The 21,105-nt window shown below is 45.7% G+C and overlaps 1 protein-coding gene across 1 annotated transcript in view; it reads left to right on the forward strand.

Annotated features, from left to right (window-relative positions):
* Positions 1–21,105, forward strand: part of trpm3 (transient receptor potential cation channel, subfamily M, member 3) — a gene marked incomplete at both ends in the record, with an annotated part of 280,992 nt that overhangs the window by 176,855 nt on the left and 83,032 nt on the right. The window contains 6 exon segments of the mRNA XM_080765825.1: positions 1,663–1,681; positions 1,684–1,723; positions 1,725–1,732; positions 10,083–10,183; positions 12,781–12,915; positions 13,288–13,338. Coding sequence (XP_080621951.1) covers positions 1,663–1,681; positions 1,684–1,723; positions 1,725–1,732; positions 10,083–10,183; positions 12,781–12,915; positions 13,288–13,338 — 354 coding nt within the window.

A 21,105-nucleotide genomic window follows, 5' to 3' on the forward strand; every position in this document is an offset into this window, starting at 1 on the left:
CTCCCTTCCACCTCTCCTCTCCTCCCCTCCCATCCACATCTCCTCTCCTCCCCTCCCTTCCACATATCTCCTCTCCTCCCCTTCCACATATCCTCTCCTCTCCTCCCTTCCACATCTCCTCTCCTCTCCCTCTCTTCCACATTTCCTCTCCTCCCTCCCTTCCACATCTCCTCTCCTCCTCTTCCACATCTCCTCTCCTCTCTTCCTCTCTCCTCCTTCCACATACATATCATCTCTCCTCTCCTCCCTTCCACATCTCCTCTCCTCTCCTCCCTTCCACATATCCTCTCCTCTCCTCCCTTCCACATCTCCTCTCCTCCCCTCCTTCCCACATCTCTCTCTCCTCTCTCCCTTCCACATCTCCTCTCCTCTCCTCCCTTCCACATATCCTCTCCTCTCCTCCCTTCCACATATCATCTCATCTCCTCCTCCCTTCCACATATCCCTCCTCCTCCACATCTCCTCTCCTCCCCTCCCTTCCACATCTCCTCTCCTCTCTCCTTCCACATCTCCTCTCCTCTCCTCCCTTCCACATATCCTCTCCTCTCCTCCCTTCCACATCTCCTCTCCTCTCTTCCACATTTCCTCTCCTCCCCTCCCTTCCACATCTCCTCTCCTCTCTTCCACATCTCCTCTCTCTCTTCCTCTCCTCTCCTCCCTTCCACATATCATATCATCTCCTCTCCTCTCCTCCCTTCCACATCTCCTCTCCTCTCCTCTCCTCTCCTCCCTTCCACATATCCTCTCCTCTCTCCCTTCCACATCTCCTCTCCTCCCCTCCCTTCCACATCTCCTCTCCTCTCCTCCCTTCCACATCTCCTCTCCTCTCCTCCCTTCCACATATCCTCTCCTCTCCTCCCTTCCACATATCATCTCCTCTCCTCCCTTCCACATATCCTCTCCTCCCTTCCACATCTCCTCTCCTCCCCTCCTTCCACATCTCCTCTCCTCTCCTCCCTTCCACATCTCCTCTCCTCTCCTCCCTTCCACATATCCTCTCCTCTCCTCCCTTCCACATCTCCTCTCCTCTCCTCTCTTCACATTTCCTCTCCTCCCCTCCCTTCCACATCTCCTCTCCTCTCTTCCACATCTCCTCTCCTCTCTTCCTCTCCTCTCCTCCCTTCCACATATCATATCATCTCCTCTCCTCTCCTCCCTTCCACATCTCCTCTCCTCTCCTCCCTTCCACATATCATCTCCTCTCCTCTCCTCCCCTCTCCTTGTTAACAATGTATTCTATTAAATGAACAATGTCTCCTCGATAATAAAACATAATGATGCTTTCCGTCATGAAGCCAAAGGGTCACTCAGTCTGACCTTCAGACTGCTATAGAAATGATTTAACAATGTCTCTCCCTCTCCCCCCCTCTCTCTCTCTCTCTCTCTCTCTCTCTCTCTCTCTCTCTCTCCCTCTCTCTCTCTCCCTCTCTCTCTCTCTCTCCTCTCTCCCTCCCTCTCTCTCTCTCTCCTCTCTCCCTCTCCTCTCTCTCTCTCCCTCTCCCCCCCCCTCTCTCTCTCTCTCTCTCTCTCTCTCACCCCCCCCCTCTCTCCCCCCCCCCCCCCCCCCTCCCCCTCCCCCCCCCCCTCCCTCCCCCCCCCCCCCCCCCCTCTCTCTCTCTCTCTCTCTCTCTCTCTCTCTCTCTCTCTCTCTCTCTCTCTCAGATAACGGTCTTCCGGATGGGATCGAGGGTCATCAGGACATTGACCTTGCCATCCTCACAGCCTGTTGAAAGTATATAATCTATGTGCGGACTGCAGGCAAATGGTCAGAGAATACGTTATGAAGACCTCCAAGCTCGTAGCGCGGTGCCGCGATACGAGCTTGTAGGTCTGCTATTGTTCAATAGCTAAAGTATAACATACTTGCTTACGACACAAAGCGGTTCCCGTCCAGAACGGGTGTCTAGTGAAGGATGTTTCCTCGTTGCCACGGCCCAACTAATGACCCCTGCATGCAGCTGTCGCTTTGGCAGCCATCTTGAGTGTGTGTGTGTGTGTGTGTGTGTGTGTCGGGAGGAGAATCACAATGTATGTCCTCCTGTTGTCACGGCCACCGTGAGGCCGCCGATACACTAGAGGAATTACTGATTGGTTTAGCTGAGTGCATTGTGTGTGTGTGTGTGTGTGTGTTTGTGTGTGTGTGTGTGTGTGTGTGTGTGTGTGTGTGTGTGTGTGTGTGTGTGTGTGTGTGTGACCCACACGTGTTTGTGCAAAGACACTGACTGACTGACACTGTGTGAAAAGAGGAGTAAACGGGCAATTATGGGCACTGTATTTTGCTCGTAAACATCAAGTTTAGCGGACATAATACAGTTAATATACGGTAATACACGGTACGGTACAATTCGGGAGTTTACCGGTGTTTGTTGGGAAGTTTAACATAATCAGTGATGGGATTCCTTCAAAATAGAAGCTCTGGGGTGCCGGAAAGACATGGCCACTTTCACTCTGTAACTGTAGCTGTCCATGGTTCTGAAGTAACTGTAGCACTGTCTGCTGTCCATGGTTCTGAAGTAACCGTAGCACTGTCTGCTGTCCATGGTTCTGAAGTAACTGTAACACTGTCTGCTGTCCATGGTTCTGAAGTAACCGTAGCACTGTCTGCTGTCCATGGTTCTGAAGTAACTGTAGCACTGTCTGCTGTCCATGGTTCTGAAGTAACCGTAGCACTGTCTGCTGTCCATGGTTCTGAAGTAACCGTAGCACTGTCTGCTGTCCTTGGTTCTGAAGTAACCATAACACTGTCTGCTGTCCATGGTTCTGAAGTAACCGTAGCACTGTCTGCTGTCCATGGTTCTGAAGTAACTGTAGCACTGTCTGCTGTCCATGGTTCTGAAGTAACCGTAGCACTGTCTGCTGTCCATGGTTCTGAAGTAACCGTAGCACTGTCTGCTGTCCTTGGTTCTGAAGTAACCATAACACTGTCTGCTGTCCATGGTTCTGAAGTAACTGTAGCACTGTCTGCTGTCCATGGTTCTGAAGTAGCTGTAGCTGTTACTACTCAGGCTTCCCCACGCTTCTTCTACGCCGTAGAAAGAAATTGTTACCAAATGAACATGACAAAAGGCTCTAATCGAACAAAGGGAGTCTACCAACGCGCCTCAAGCCTGAAACGGCTGATCCGGTGCTTCACAGGTACAAGGACATCATGAGCTGCATAAGGAGAAGAGACTGGAGCAGCACGGACATTTAGAGCCTTTTATTAGGTGCTAAAGTGCCGTCGTCGTTCTTCCTGTATACTTTAGCACCTAATAAAAGGCTCTAAATGTCCGTGCTGCTCCAGTCTCTTCTCCTTATGCAGCTCTAATATATGTCTGTGTCGGAGAGCAGGGATGAACGCGTTTTGGTTCAGAGGCCAGAAGATGCACAGGCAGAGGTTGACTGACCTCTGGTAACATTGGTGTACGACAGAAGGCTATGAGAACGATGTGGAAGCAGAACTACTATTCGCCTCGTTAACGCACAGATTCTGTACAAACCTCAGTTTCAGTTCAACACCGGTGCACTCTGCACAGGAACGTCACTCTGGTGGCCTGGGAAGCAGCCCCACGCAACCTCGACTTGGCCTGCGTAATAAACCCTACTAGCCTAATAGCCTGCGTAATAAACCATACTAGCCTAATAGCCTGCGTAATAAACCCTACTAGCCTAATAGCCTGCGTAATAAACCCTACTAGCCTAATAGCCTGCTCGCCGGTACTACAGCACGCTATACGCTTCTGCGTCTCGTAGTTTCCACGCGAGGAACAGAGTGTGTCCCTTTTCAGTTCAATAAGGGACACGTCTTTTTGGTTTCCACATAAGCGGCGATTCCAAGATGTCAACGGCTCTGCTCTCCTCTCCTCTCTTCAGCCAGGCTGCTTTCATACTCCCACGGCTCTCCTCTCCTCTCTTCAGCCAGGCTGGATACTCCCACGGCTCTCCTCTCCTCTCTTCAGCCAGGCTGCTTTCATCGGGACTGAACAGAACACGCAAACCTTTGAACCAAAGCCTTGACGGAAAACAAAAACATCATTAAGGCACTGGAAATTAAGGCAAAGCGAAATGTGTCCCATTCTCCCTAAAATGCTTGATGATTTAATGTGCTTCATTAAATCATCACCGCGGGAGAAGAAAGAAAAAGAGTCATGGGAGGACAGAGACTGACAGAGAGAGGGAGGGGGGGAGGGAGTGGGAGGGAGGGCTGATAGAAAGACACTAACAATATTATACTTACCGCATTGAGAACTTTCTCAAGCTAAATGAGGATAAGACAGAAGTTCTCATAATCGGTTCTAGTGAGCAGAAATAATCAATAATAAGTGGACTTGGCAACCTGACTGTAGAAAGTAACAGTACCGTAAAGAACTTGGGGGTCATTATTGATTATGAATTGAATTTTATTTTTAATTCACACATTAATCATGTTGCCAAGATTGCTTTTTTTCACCGTAGGAATATTGCACGGATCAGAGCCTATTGGTCATTGAACGATGCAAAAACGCTAATCCACGCCTTTGTTGTTTTCTCGCCTTGATTACTGCAATGCACTTTTTTTCTGGACTGCCTAAGAAATCAACTGACAGATTATAAAGCAATCATGTAAAATCAAGTCACTAATCATGAATATCAAATCAAAAATATATTAAATACCAGGGGTTCTCAACCCACGGGTTATCTGGTTTCAGTATTTATTTGTATTGTCTCTATTAAGTTTAATGTCAATATATATTGGGGGTCGGGAGGGGGCGGGGCGGGGGTCCCGAGACATTGCCAAAGCATTTCCGGGGGTCCCCGGCCAAAAACGTTGAGAACCCCTGCCTGCTTTATATGCTTTTATATGCTTTAAACCACAGAATATAAAGCGTCCTTAAAGCACCTCTTTCCGCTTAATTCCTGCTTCCTTGCTTCTGTAAATAGTCATTTTAGCCTCTACTTAGCGGTAAATAGCCATTTCAGCCTCATTTGTTTGGCCATGTGTTTTCTCATGCCAACAAAGCGCCTTTGAATTAAAGATTTGAAGAGAGAGAGAGAGAGAGAGAGAGAGAGAGAGGGAGAGGGAGAGAGAGAGAGAGAGAGAGATAGCGAGCAGCAACAAAAAAAAGGTGTGCTATAACTTTGTAAGGAGTAATTGATGGCCATCCAGGGGAGAAGATATATCGATGGCTGGCTCCATATCAGTAGCTCAGCAGCCCCACGCACGCGCGCGGTGACACACACACACACACACACACACACACACACACACACGCACACACACACACACACACACACTTTTACAGCTTGTGATATAAAAGCCACTATAGCCTTGCCGGTCTCTTGATGTACATGTATATTAAATCCCTATTAGAAGCTTTCTGCATGTCATTAGCTCATGCCTCGTCAGGGCTTTCAGACCATTAAGCTCGCGCAGTGCTTCACAGAGCTGTTAACAAGAGAGAGCGAGTAATGGGACAACATGAGTACCTGCTGCTTGGCCTCACGTACTACAGTAGAAGAGGATAATGTTTGCCTTGTCTTCGCTGCTCTGCATGCATGATGTGGCCTTCCTGTTAAAGGCTTCGTATTTAACTAACTGCCCTGCGGGCTTTACATAACAAAACAATGTATATATTTATCTATCTATAAATGCACGTCTGTGATCCACGTAAGTCAAGAACCGTTCGTCCCACCCACTTTGGGAAAATTTGACACACGTGTTCCACAGTGACCACCACAGGGAGCGCTAGCGCCCGGGACCACCGGCATACGCAGCAAGCTGCCAGCTCGCGCTCTCATTGGCCGAGCGATGCACCGACGTACGCACACAGCGTACGTTGTGTGCGTATACGTGATTGGCCGAGGGTGTCGACGACATACGCAGCCGGAAACAGTACTTGCGCACGCTCTGCTCGCGCAATTAGTTAGTTTATTTATAATTTTTGACATTTTTAAACGATACAGTTGAAAATTCAGAATAAGGGTTACAAAATTACAGTTTGACTGAAAAGGTTTGGGCTGAAGCCGAAGCTTATTATGCCCACCGTATTAATTAACTGGGTGGGGCATGCATTTCCAAGTAGGCCAGGGCCCGTCGGACTAGTAGGCCATAAATGGCACTAGTAGGCCATTTATGGCCTACTAGTGTGCAACGCGCAAGTAGGCACTCGACAGAGTGCAGTTCTAGTTTACCAATATATTCCGTCCATTATTATTGCGTGAAGAGGGGTGATTATACACTAACCAAATGAATGGGAGCATAATTTAGAAGGAAAAAAAAGGCATAGCATGCTTTGCAAAATCCCCTATTTTCCGTGTTATTACATTACAATTCACTGGAGTAGTGTGGTTCTGTTTACCATGCAGAAACACTACGCTTCGGAGAAGAAATCTTACAAGATCATTGCAGTAAATCACTAAATCCTGGCTGACAGGGTGGCCATGTGCACGCGCTTGCGTGCGTCCGCGTTCTAGTAATCCTTTAGTGCCACATTTGAGATTCAGACACAGTTCTGCATCTATAAAACCATGTTATTCATCAAACAGCCATTGCAGCAGCTTGTGTTAATCACACCTGGTGTGTCCTCATTGCAAAGTGCACACTATCTGTCTTGAGGGAGGAGCAGACAGACAGACAGACAGACAGACAGACAGAGCATTCCACTTCATTCACTGAGTCATACGTCTTGTTTGGAATTTCAATGCTTCTAAAAAGCAGGTGCAAATTAGTGCAGGCTGATTCTTGAGGGGCGCTAGCCCCTCCTATACCGCTTTTTGTCCTCAACTCGTGTCACTCAACATCCCATGCGTACCACCTGTTTTGAAGTGCTTCAAAACTCTGACACTAATCATCTGCGAGGAATTTCTTGACGGGAAGTATCTCAAGTTATGAGATACTTCCTGTCATTCGCCGTAGACATGAGTTATGAGTCATAACTCATGTCTACGGTGAATGTTTATAACAAACACAGTTTGCAGAGAGTAAGAGGATCATTCAGCAAGTATCTCATAACTCATGTTTATGAAACAAACACTTCAAGCTTGTCACAATCCGTGACATGTGCTGATTGATTGATTGATTGAAATATGTATTAACTGTTTGCAGAATTACAGTACATTTCAAGCACAAACTCAATACAAAGACTGTTAACTGTGAGAGTGGACGACCCACTTAAGAATTACACTTGTTTACAAGAGGGTCCACCATGTTCAATTCATCAAAACATTTAGAGACGTACAAATAGACACTTCTATATAGTCAAAGAATAGAACAGGAATTCATCATAAAGGAAGCAAAAAGGGAAAAGAAACATATACAGTGAGGTGGAAAGGGGGGGGGATTCAGATTTTACCAGTTTCGAATTGCAGCCGTCCGTAGTGCCCTTTGAGAGCGGTTTTGAAGGAGTCAAGGGATTCGCATGTCTTAATGACTGTTGGTAGGGCGTTCCACATTTTGGTGGCATAGGAGCGAAAATAATTTAGTCCCTTTGTTTGTGCCGAATCTGGGTTGTTCATGGTTTGTTACACTCCCTGCTGAAGTGTTCTTGGTTTCTTAGTTACAGTTTGAGGTTTGCTTTATTGAGTTGTGCTTTTATTTTGTAGTATTGTTCCTAGTGTTAACTGTCTGCCTTGTTACTGTTTGCCTCGTCTCGTGTTACCAGACTGTTGCCTCCGCCATTTCCAAATGCATACAGTCTTCGTCGTTATAGTCGCGCACATTTATCCAAATATAAATAGAAAACATCTAAGCATATATATATATATATATATATATGTATATATATATATATATATATATATATATATATATATATATATATATATGTATATATATATATATATATATATATATATATATATATATATATATATATATATATATATATATATATGTATATATATATACATATATATATATATGTATATATATATATATATCTTGTTGCTTAGCAGAAAAGGAAATAAAAAATAAGCTCTAAAGACATTTTAAAATATATTTCCGTGAACGGAAATGGCAGCTTCCGTTACTCAGCTCATGGGGGCTGTAGTTCCGGACTCTATTATGGCATTCGGAGATTGTGGAATAGTTGAGACTACTGTTTGCCTAACCTTCACTGTAATCAGCCTAGTGTTTCCACCTTGTCCTGTTAGTTCCCCAGCCTATCCCAGTGTTGATTTTCAGTTGTGTTCACCTGTGTCCTGGTGTATTTATACCCCCCTGATCCCAGTGTTTCCTGGCTAGTTCATTGTGGTATATTACGGGTCTCTTGTCTTCACACCTATTGTGTGCTTCCAGTCTTTTCGTTTATATTTCTAGTTTTGGAGTTATTAAACATTTTGAACCGACCTGCTCTTTCTCAGTGCCTCTGCCTTCTCCTGCATTTGGGTCCTATAAAAGCCTCCTAAAAGTAACATCGCTATCAAAGACAGAAATTCCCTTGGGAGAATTGTGAAAATTCTAAAATAACTGGCATCCAATTTGAGAGCCTTCATTACTTCTATAATAGACAGCTGCTAAAAAAAAAAGCCCTGTCCATCCGCTCAAATAGTGCCCACCCACTCAGTTCAGAGTATATGTTGCTAAACGTAAACAACCCACAACACCCACACCACATCCTCCTACACGCTGGCTGTCGCTATAGCAGTCACGACCCTTATATCTTTAGTATAGTATATATCTACAGTATATACACTATCTGGCATATCGGATTCATTAGTATAAGAAAGACAGTTAATAGCCGCCACATTAGCCAGCATTCCGAAGTCCTTTTACTTCACATTATCGGGCATGCTGCTGACCATGTGGGTGCCCTGCTGCGCATGATACGTGTGTGCTGCCTCGACAGGGGAATTTAGTTTGAGCCTGAAGTGCAAATCCTTTCTGACTCTTTCTTCCCTCCTGAGGACAGCAGTAATCCATTCATCACTTTGATAAATACCCCCCCCACCCGCCCCCCGCACACCTGCAGGAAGATTAGGAAGTATAATGGAGGAGGGGAAGCTCATCCGAAACTACAAGCGGCCCGCTCTGTACCTGCTGAGACACTGTGTCGCTGTCCCCAAACATGCCTGGAGTATCTGAGTCATGGAGAGCATAAAGTGGAGTGTCTAAACGGAGCGGTGCTGTCTGTTCCCGTCCAGTGAACGAGCTGTCGTACTCGTACATCGGCATCAGCCGGTCGATGTTTTAACGGTGGGGTCGTGCATGCGCGTCACGCCCCCCCAAAGCCACCGTGTCCTCGAGTGAACCTCGTTCGCGCCATTCGAGTCATTCGCACTTGTCGTTGAATTTGATGAGTGCATGTAGGCTACCCACCCAGTACCCATCTGGCAGCCATGACACTAATGGATTTTCACCACTTGATTCAAAGTAGATACTCCTGGTTGGATATTACTTCAACTACTGTACATGAGGACATTTTCTCCGTCAAATTTGTGCTTGAGTTAATCAATTTTAGGCGGGAACCCCTTTTGGTGTTTTAAGCATTGTTACACTTTAGCTATTGAAAAATAGCAGATCTACAAGCTCATAGCGTGGCACCGAGTGCCGCGCTACGAGCTTGTAGATAAGCTATTTTAGAAAAATCGTGAAAATGTGTCGCAAATCTTTGAATATAGATTATTTCAGAGCAAACGTTTTTGAACTCAAATCTTTGCTTCTGAGGGGTTCCTGGAACAACATATTTTCAGATGGTGGTCGGCCGCCAATTACATATCATTTTTGGGGACCTTTTCATGAAATATGGAGAACCACTGATTTCAGAAAACTGTCAATTTAAAAGACATTTAAAAAATGTCGACGTCAGGCTTAAATGAGTTAAAGTGCCCTAGCTGTTATGTTTGTTGTACAGTATAGTTGTGATGTGGTGTGAACCTCGACATGATCCACTTGAGTTTGAACCATCTATAATCTGTATAGTTATTATTATTTAAGCCGTTTTACACGAGAGGGTGTGTGTTACCGTCATTAATTAATGATAGGAGAGTTCCGTGCAGGGCAGAGCAGAAGAACTCCTGACAGCAGAAGAACTCGGTCCGCCAGAATGTGGTTTAGTGAGACCCGCAGAGGGATGGATGGTGTGGGCGGATGACCTTTGAACTTTGACCCCTGATCTCCCCCCCAGGTGCCAACGCGTCGGCGCCGGATCAGCTGAGCCTGGCGTTGGCGTGGAACCGAGTGGACATCGCCCGGAGCCAGATCTTCATCTACGGACAGCAGTGGCCTGTGAGAAACGCACGCACACACACACGCACACGCACACACTCACAAATGTGGGCGTGCATGCGTGTGCGTTCTCTCATACATAACACCACCGTGCTACACACTACACACTGGACAGGGACTGGGTTCCATGGCCCGTTTGAAATAATCCCTTTTAGATAAGTCCAATTATACAACAGGTAGTTCCGACAAAGCGATCTGATTGGTTGAAATAGCTATCTACCCGTGCTTCAAACCAGCATCGAGCGCACTGTATAATTACAATTAACTCATATGCCAAATGCCATTGTGTACAGTACGTTGCTCCATTGCACGAATGTCGAACGTCCCAGTGTCGGAAAATATTCCACAATCACCATCGACAACAAGGAAGAAAAACACAGCCTGCCACCATTCTCCATAGCATTCCATTGGAGACTCCATTGGCCCTCAGAAGCCAACGTCAATTGTTTGTTTTGTTTTTTTGTCTTTGGTCACGTGATCCAAACGTGTGACGTGTCACAAAGTAGCCGTGTTAAACCTCTTATGTCTCATAAGTTATCAATATCGCCCAATAAAACACAACATAAGTCAGGCTATACTGTTCGGCAGGAGCAGCCAAGTGCTGCGCTATGAGCTTGTCGATCTGATATTTTAGTTTTTTTTTAAATGTCGTGCAAAACTTTGAATATATGTGACTAAATTTGACTGAGGGATTTTTGGGATTTGTTTTTCATGTCATATGAAAGCAGGGAATCATAGCTTCAAATAGAGATAGATTTGGTTTGACCCACCAGTTTTGGGAGTAATGTCTTGCAGAAAACAGCGAGTTGAGAAAAGGCTCCTGATTGTGAATTAGATTTTTTTCCAATTTCAGGAATAGCATAACATCTTGTAGCCAAGATGAGGTGGGCGGTGGTTTGTCATACCTTTCCAGTGATCTGTAGTACCGCAGAGATTGTAACGAAGAAGTGTTCCCAGAAATGTGAGATCTTGGGGCATGTCCAAAACATGTGGGACAGCGTCCCTGGTGACTGATGGCACCTGTCGCAGCTCTGGGAACATCCTGGCATTTTAGATTAACTGTAATGGGCCTGGTGTAGTGATTAAGGAGAGTCTGCACAAGAAGACGATGAGTTGATGGCTTTGAGTGCCTTTTCCCAATATTGCTCTGAGAGGGTGATTCCCAGTTCTGATTCCCAGTCAGATTTTATTTTGTGCACTCCAGGGTTAGTCTCAGGTGAGATAAGATTATAAAAAGATGAGATATGGCCCTTTGGAGTGTTAATTACTTTGATAATTGGAAATGTGGGAGTGAGAGTCTGGGTAAAGTGCCGGATGTGAAGGTACAAATTGGTCTGATTGGGGTAGGTTGTAAATATCACGAAGTTCTTGAAATTGCCATAAATAAATAGGTCCTTTAAAAAGTAGGCGAAACTGGAGTCGAATTTAAAAAAAGAAATATTTCTATTAAACTGATGGAATTTATTAGATTTTTCCTGTGATTTCCTCATGACATTACTGAAAATAATAATTATTGTAGTATTATTATTATTATTATTGTTTACACTTTTGCTTGTTTTGAGAAATATTATATTAATTTAAAACAAAATGTAGGAAAAATGTCTGTGATCCACAGATGGGTTGGAGACTTAATTGATCTGAATCTCCTATCTTTTGTTCTAAGTGTACATTACAGTAATAATAATAATAATAATATTTTGTTCTAAGTGTACATTACAGTAATAATAATAATAATAATATTTTGTTCTAAGTTGTACATTACAGTAATAATTATAATAATAATAATCTTTTGTTCTAAGTGTACATTACAGTGTCTGCATCTATACATGTTAGACCTCCAGTAGACCTCAAAAGTATTTAATTATCTTTGATGGTGTTTTTTAGTGCATTGTTTTTCTTTCCTGCAAGAAAAGGAAAAAAAGGACGTTTAGCTAGTAGCTAAGCTAAACGATATTAAAGCTTCTTTGAAGACTGCTGTGTTCTTTGAAGACAGGGAAGCCCTCAGGCTTCCATGCAGCACATACAGTACACTGGCAACAAGCCAAAGAACACACACAGTTAAAATGCCATTACTGTCCCTATAGGGCATAATGGACCAAAATAAAAAGGTACAATATTATGTAAAAAGACTAAGAGTAGGCCCTAGTGCAGTGCCAGGCCGCCATGTGAGGTCACAGGGGATGCAAATTGCAATACCCCGGCATTTACATTACACACAAAATGTAATTATTTTAACTAATTTATTGCGGCTATAGCTGTATAGCCTAAACCCCAGTTCCAGGTGCCACCATACGCGTTCACTTTAAAAGACGAGATTCAGAATCTAAACTAGGGGGAGGCGATATTCAGTCTTCATGTCAGTGGGTGCATATTGGCTTATTATTTTTAATAAGCCAATATATTACACGCTAGGACGTGTACAAACGTCCAATGCATCCCTCGATTGGATTCCCTAGGACGTGTGGCTGCTACGTCGTACGGACGGAAACGGCTAACCGTTAAGCTTTTGGGCCTGTGGCTCCCTGGCTATGTGCACGTGTTGTTGTGTTGAAGGGCTGTGTGTGATGCGATGCGATGTGATGTGATGTGCACGCTAGGTGGGGTCTCTGGAGCAGTCCATGCTGGACGCGTTGGTCCTGGACAGAGTGGACTTCGTCAAGCTGCTGATAGAGAACGGAGTCAGTATGCACCGCTTCCTGACGCTGAGCAGACTGGAGGAGCTTTACAATACGGTGAGTACACGCACGCACGCACATTCTCCTGGAAGCAGATACATGTTGGTCATTTTCTTAGTAGCTGATGCCATTAAAATAAATGCTTTTTAAAACTTCACTGGAAAAGGAGTACTGTACTGGATTTCCTTTGTTGCTTTATTGTCGAACCCTCTCCAACGAGCACTAGCTGTTTGCAGTTTTGTCAGATAACCACACAGACCACCGCCTGTTTTACTGTTTTCTGCTTTCACTTTCTGGACAAAGCGGCTGAAAACAGTTGAAATAACACACGTGATAAAAAAAATAAAAATAGGACCAGTGTATTATATATATGCTACAATAATTATCATCCCCGGTTCTGCTGTGTCTTTCTTTTTCATGTTTTCTCAGAGACACGGGCCGTCCAACACGCTGTACCACCTGGTGCGAGACGTGAAGAAGGTATGTGCCTCTCTCTTGTACATACCGTAGTCTGTGTGGCTGTATGTGTGTGTGTGTGTGTGTGTGTGGAGCGCATCATGTTGGCAAGAGTAGACCTGTGTTATTAGGAACCGTATATTGTCTGTGCTGCTTCCCTCCTGCAGTCAGTCAGTCAGTCAGTCAATTGAGTCGGTCAGTGGTCAGTGTGCACTACGGCTGCTGAATGTGTCCATTCGTCACGTTGTTGACCTGTTTGCAGACGACATAGCGTTATTCTGTTGGTGTGTCTGTCGTCGGTGTGTATATAGGGTGGTGGTTCTCAAAAAGTTGGGGCTCTCAAAGAAGGAACCCCCCCCCCCCCCCCCCCTCGTGGCCAGGGGTGTGCACAGATATATAGACCCCAAGGAACCCCCTCGTGGCCAGGGGTGTGCACAGATAGATTGACCCCAAGGGACCCCCTCGTGGCCAGGGGTGTGCACAGATAGATTGACCCCAAGGGACCCCCTCGTGGCCAGGGGTGTGCACAGATAGATTGACCCCAAGGGACCCCCTCGTGGCCAGGGGTGTGCACAGATAGATTGACCCCAAGTGGTGCTATAAAGCAACTGCCCTTTTGCCCTCTGGACAGCAAGCAAAGTTCCCCTTTTAAAGTTATTTTTTTAATCTTTTTGATTAAAAGCATCTACTATATAGTTTATGGCCCAAAATCTATATATGAGAAAGAAATAGAGTCTGGTAAGTTGATAACTCTTATTTATTGATTCAATGTTTCTTGCAGCACGCAGGCTATACTAGAGTGGATGTGCTCCATGCTCTATTACCTTTCCTAAATCTATATCTCTATATCTCACACACTATTAACCCATTTTGGGCGGGAACCCCTTTTGGCATTATGTTATGCTTTAGCTATTGAAAAATAGCAGATCTACAAGCTCATAGCGCGCCACCGAGTGGCGCGCTACGAGCTTGTAGGTCTGCTATTTTTGAAAAATCGAAGAACGACTGACATAGAAAACATAGCTTTTCCAGAAAACTGTCATTTTCAAACAGACATTTTTTTTAATCTGAACTCGGGTCAGAATGAAAACTGTCAGGATGTAGAAGACATTTTTAGAATCTGATCTCAGGTCAGAATGGCCGGCGGTTCCACGTGCACGCCGGCACAATGTGCCCTTTTTTTCACTTGAGCACCTCAACATGTCTGTCCACGCCGCTGCCCTGGAGGTGGGTTGCTTGAGGTGGGTTCCTTGAGGTGGGTTTCTTGAGGTGGGTTTCTTGAGGTGGGTTTCTCTCCAGGTCCTGTGACCCCCCCGCCCCAAATGATTGCAGTGGGGTAAAAGTACTACCTATTGGTAATTGGAAATGATATCTTAAGTAATGTACAAATGCAATAAGTACTTGCACTTATAGTAAATGCACTTATAGTTGCTTTCCACCACTGGTGTGTATACAGACAGAACCAAACAGAGCCTTTGCACAATTAAGGGTCCATTTGGTTACATGATCTGCACAAACTCTCCTGAGTGAAATGAAAACGTTTTTTTGAGAGCGAATTTGAGAACCACTGCTTTAGGGATGCCAGGCTGTCCTATAGCTGCTGTTAGGAGGCCATGTGGTCCTATATAGCTCAGTGGTTCCCAAAGTGGGCTCCGGGGATCCCCAGGGGTCCTTGAGGGAGTTCCAGGGGGTCCCTCAGCTAAATGATAGTTTGGAACCAAATGGACCCGTTAGAGTCCATTTGGTTCCATTTGTAACATCGCAGAGTTACATTTTTGATTTATTAGATTTATTTTTACAATAATGTAAAGTGGGGTCCCACAGATAGAAATTACATTAAATGGGGATCTGTCGACTTATATGCATGTCAAACTGGGGGTCCTTGAAATTAAACGGGTTGAGAATCACTGCTAGAGCCGTAAAGATCTTCTCTTACGGGTGTCCTTGGCATATCTTTTCAAATGGGGGTCCGCGGGGAAGATTAGTGTCAATTTGGGGGTCCTTGACATTGAACAAGTTTGGGAACCACTGCTATAGCTGCTGTTGTGATGATACCAGGTGGTCCAATAGCTGCTGTTGTGATGATACCAGGTGGACCAATAGCTGCTGTTGTGATGATACCAGGTGGACCAATAGCTGCTGTTGGATGATACCAGGTGGACCAATAGCTGCTGTTGGGATGATACCAGGTGGACCAATAGCTGCTGTTGGATGATACCAGGTGGACCAATAGCTGCTGTTGGGATGATACCAGGTGGACCAATAGCTGCTGTTGTGATGATACCAGGTGGTCCAATAGCTGCTGTTGGGATGATACCAGGTGGACCAATAGCTGCTGTTGTGATGATACCAGGTGGACCAATAGCTGCTGTTGGATGATACCAGGTGGACCAATAGCTGCTGTTGGGATGATACCAGGTGGACCAATAGCTGCTGTTGGGATGATACCAGGTGGACCAATAGCTGCTGTTGTGATGATACCAGGTGGACCAATAGCTGCTGTTGGATGATACCAGGTGGTCCAATAGCTGCTGTTGGGATGATACCAGGTGGACCAATAGCTGCTGTTGGGATGATACCAGGTGGACCAATAGCTGCTGTTGTGATGATACCAGGTGGACCAATAGCTGCTGTTGTGATGATACCAGGTGGACCAATAGCTGCTGTTGTGATGATACCAGGTGGTCCAATAGCTGCTGTTGGATGATACCAGGTGGACCAATAGCTGCTGTTGGGATGATACCAGGTGGACCAATAGCTGCTGTTGTGATGATACCAGGTGGACCAATAGCTGCTGTTGGGATGATACCAGGTGGACCAATAGCTGCTGTTGTGATGATACCAGGTGGACCAATAGCTGCTGTTGTGATGATACCAGGTGGACCAATAGCTGCTGTTGGGATGATACCAGGTGGACCAATAGCTGCTGTTGCCAGTGATGCGTAGAGGGTAGAGGTCATGCTTATCTCTTTCAGCTCCAGACGCTGTTGCTGCGTAGCGCTCTGCACGGCTCCTCTCTGTCCTTTTCCATTCATCATCATCCTCTCTCTCTCTCTCTCTCTCTCTCTCTCTCTGTATACAGTACACACCACAGTAGATCAAAGCTGATTTGCTCCGACAGCGAGTGCATCGAAAACCGACACACAGCTGAGAAAAAGCAAACAAACAAAAGTAGAAAACTCAATCCTTTTTGTCAGATTAATATGTTGTTTGTTATCGAGCATACAACGTAGATAGTCTTCCTGGAGTCGTAATCCTTTGTTTTCCTCACGTCCTTTTCCCACCATTCTGAAAGCGGCAGCGTATATAATTGACTCTTGTACTGCAGGTGTTTGGCAGACGTTCTTATCCAGAGCTAATTGCGAGTGCGGGATCGTAATAGCTCAAGTCAATAGGCACAGTTAAAAGGAGCCACGGTGGCACAGTCGGTACTGCTGTCGCCTCACAGCTAGAAGGTCCCGGGTTCGATTCCCACAGTCGGTACTGCTGTCGCCTCACAGCTAGAAGGTCCCGGGTTCGATTCCCACAGTCTGTAGTGCTGTCGCCTCACAGCTAGAAGGTCCCGGGTTCGATATCCCACAGTCGGTACTGCTGTCGCCTCACAGCTAGAAGGTCCCGGGTTCGATATCCCACAGTCGGTACTGCTGTCGCCTCACAGCTAGAAGGTCCCGGGTTCGAGTCCCGCTGCGGGGACGCTATGGGCAATGTTCTCTCCTGCACGTCATCGGTGACAAAGAAAATGGAAAGTTTTGCCACAGACATATTGATTATTATAGCTAAATAATAAGAAAAATGACGTGCAAAACACACAACTACTTCAACGTAGTTGTACGTTGTCAGCAACTTGCAGAGAAGAGAGGAAGCTTAAGTACTCAGTTGAGTTTAATATCGGTTCAGGTTCAGAGACAGTCCACAGAATACCAGCACAACCACTTTGTATCCAATAGGATTCTTGTGTATTGTTTACTCCAGCAGCAAGCACTCACTTTATATCCAATATGGATTCTTGTTTATTACCGTTTACTGCAGCAGCAAATAAGTGAACGTTTCGGCCCAGAGGCCTTCCTTCCTCAGCGTAAACATTGTCAGCATCTTCCCACCGCTAATTATGACCAGCCCACTAATGAGGGGGTGATGGAGGGGTCTCTCTCTCTCTCTCTCTCTCTCTCTCAGCACCATTAATTAACCATTACATTGACGACATGCTTGTCAATGACAGAGTCCCTGATTACAGTAATTCCCGGGGGGGGTCATAAGGGAGGTTGGGCTGAAAGGGCTGTTTCACTTTAAGATGCTTTTTGTGGTCATTTTGACGTTTATACTCAGGCGTTTGTGTTCAGTTCACCCTGGATAGTTTTTAACCATGACAGATTCATTGAAAAGACCCGTTCTCTGTTCTGGTCACTGATATTGTCCTTCTTTTGGCTGAGTTTGTTCTTCTATTTCTATCACTGTATGTCAGTGATTTCTTTTTCAAATTACCTTTTTAAAGAATGTTCTTTTTAAACAGCCTCAATGCATTGAAAAAGGAGCAAGGTGGAGGATGGGTCCTTTCTAGTCCTTTTCATGATTATTCCATTTCAAATCGCGCTGGATAAATAAAGCAAATGTGTTTAGTGGCTCAATAGCAACTCCCCGTGACCGCACATCTAAAATATGAATGCTTCTAAAGACGAGGCGAGGAGGCGCTCTTCTTCTACAACTAGAGATGTCCCGATACTCTATCAGAAAATCGGATCGGCCCTTATTTGTCATATCGGGTCATATCGGTATCGGTGAATATGCCAGTCTACCCAGTGATCCCACACAGGGGTAAGGGGTTGACACTATGCCAGTCTACCCAGTGATCCGACACAGGGGTAAGGGGTTGACACTATGCCAGTCTACCCAGTGATCCGACACAGGGGTAAGGGGTTGACACTATGCCAGTCTACCCAGTGGTCCGACACAGGGGTAAGGGGTTGACACTATGCCAGTCTACCCAGTGATCCGACACAGGGGTAAGGGGTTGACACTATGCCAGTCTACCCAGTGGTCCGACACAGGGGTAAGGGGTTGACACTATGCCAGTCTACCCAGTGATCCGACACAGGGGTAAGGGGTTGACACTATGCCAGTCTACCCAGTGATCCGACACAGGGGTAAGGGGTTGACACTATGCCAGTCTAACCACCGATCCGACACAGGGGTAAGGGGTTGACACTATGCCAGTCTACCCAGTGATCCGACACAGGGGTAAGGGGTTGACACTATGCCAGTCTAACCACCGATCTGACACAGGGGTAAGGGGTTGACACTATGCCAGTCTAACCACCGATCCGACACAGGGGTAAGGGGTTGACACTATGCCAGTCTACCCAGTGGTCCGACACAGGGGTAAGGGGTTGACACTATGCCAGTCTACCCAGTGATCCGACACAGGGGTAAGGGGTTGACACTATGCCAGTCTACCCAGTGATCCCACACAGGGGTAAGGGGTTGACACTATGCCAGTCTACCCAGTGATCCGACACAGGGGTAAGGGGTTGACACTATGCCAGTCTACCCAGTGATCCCACACAGGGGTAAGGGGTTGACACTATGCCAGTCTACCCAGTGGTCCGACACAGGGGTAAGGGGTTGACACTATGCCAGTCTACCCAGTGATCCCACACAGGGGTAAGGGGTTGACACTATGCCAGTCTAACCAGTGATCCGACACAGGGGTAAGGGGTTGACACTATGCCAGTCTAACCAGTGATCCGACACAGGGGTAAGGGGTTGACACTATGCCAGTCTACCCAGTGATCCGACACAGGGGTAAGGGGTTGACACTATGCCAGTCTACCCAGTGATCTGACACAGGGGTAAGGGGTTGACACTATGGCAGTCTACCCAGTGATCCGACACAGGGGTAAGGGGTTGACACTATGGCAGTCTACCCAGTGATCCGACACAGGGGTAAGGGGTTGACACTATGCCAGTCTACCCAGTGATCCGACACAGGGGTAAGGGGTTGACACTATGCCAGTCTACCCAGTGATCCCACACAGGGGTAAGGGGTTGACACTATGCCAGTCTACCCAGTGATCCCACACAGGGGTAAGGGGTTGACACTATGCCAGTCTACCCAGTGATCCGACACAGGGGTAAGGGGTTGACACTATGCCAGTCTACCCAGTGATCCGACACAGGGGTAAGGGGTTGACACTATGGCAGTCTAACCAGTGATCCGACACAGGGGTAAGGGGTTGACACTATGCCAGTCTACCCAGTGATCCGACACAGGATTAAGGGGTCGACACTATGCCAGTGTACCCAGTGATCCCACACAGGGGTAAGGGGTTGACACTATGGCCCTTTCCCAATTCGTTTTTTAACCCTACCCCTCAGCCCTTGCCCCTTCCCCTTGTTCCTACATAATGAGTGTCAAGGGGTAGGGAGATGAATCATCCCCCTAGGAATCGGAATGTCCCTTATAGATTGCTACGTCATCGCTGTGCGACGCAATTGTGCGACGGAAACCCTTGGACGTAAACATCCCGTTTCAGTGTTTATTGGGTAACTTAGCAACCGGTTTCTTCTTCTTCTCTGCGTTTTATGGCGGATCGCACCAACATAAAAGTGCATACCGTCACCTACTGTCCTCTTTCCGCGCTGTACTGTACTGTACATTATGGCAGTACAATTGAGATAACCTTTCCCCAAACTTTGATGGCATTTTTCTGTCTCTAGGACCCCCAATTTATATTGTAATATCAATGTTAATTAACTCTGAGAGTGTAAAAACTATCATTTAGCCCATAACCCACTTTGGAAACTACTTTCCATTTGATTTAAGCTGTAGAGATGGAACGTAAATATAACATTGCTGTGGTTATGATAAAATAAATATATTGTAATTTTGTCTCATGTTGGTAGCCCACCATGTATGCAGAATGTAATTCAGCTAGATATAGCTCATTCTGACACATGCTCAACAGTTGTACCTGATTCATTGATTATTGTCTTAACAGTTTGTTTAGCATGGGTACGTATATACAGGGTTATAAAAAGGAAAAACAATTTACAGTATAGAAAGAAGGGGCTGTGGTCACTGTTCAATTGTTTTTAATATCATTAAGAACAGAGTAATTTTCTATCAATGAAAACCATCGTGATTCATCTCCATCCAATGTACAGTCTGCACAGCAGCTTGCAATCTGTTCCATATGGTTTGCCTGGGGAAAAACACAACACCATTGCTAATTAGTTATGTAAGTTTTGCAACTTGTGGGGATTAGCTTAACATTGGTCATGATAAAACCGTCACTGCAGCGAGTAGCCAACGTTATGCAGTGACAGCGTTATGTAGGTACAGTAGGCTATTTCACGGCTTTTAAGAGCTCCAAAACTGCAGAATGTTGACATATCGTGGTCTGGGGGGTCGGACTTATGCCTGCTAATAAGCTAGCTTGCATCCGAGTTGTATCACCGGCGCACCAGCGTTAAATAAAAAAGAATAAAGCGCCGATGCGGTGCCAAATGAATGGGTAACGTTGTATGAATGCAACGCCGTATCATATCGTTAGTTCACGTGAGGTAACGTTAACCTTTGCTAGAGATTGCGATATTTTTGGCGATGCAGATTGTTAATACATTCAAATAATATTGGTTATTATAATATTTTTCCATAATAAAGGACATAAAAGGCTTCTTACCTCGTCCGCCTTTCAGCCCTCAGTGATGTTGCTCCGTTTTGAGTCCGGTCGCGATGTCCCTTCAAACGAAGGGGATTCTACCCCTCGCCCTCAGCCCTAACCCTCGCTCCAA

The sequence above is a fragment of the Protomyctophum bolini genome (assembly GCF_963924005.1).
Source record: "Protomyctophum bolini genome assembly, chromosome: 6".
Lineage (NCBI taxonomy): Eukaryota > Metazoa > Chordata > Actinopteri > Myctophiformes > Myctophidae > Protomyctophum > Protomyctophum bolini.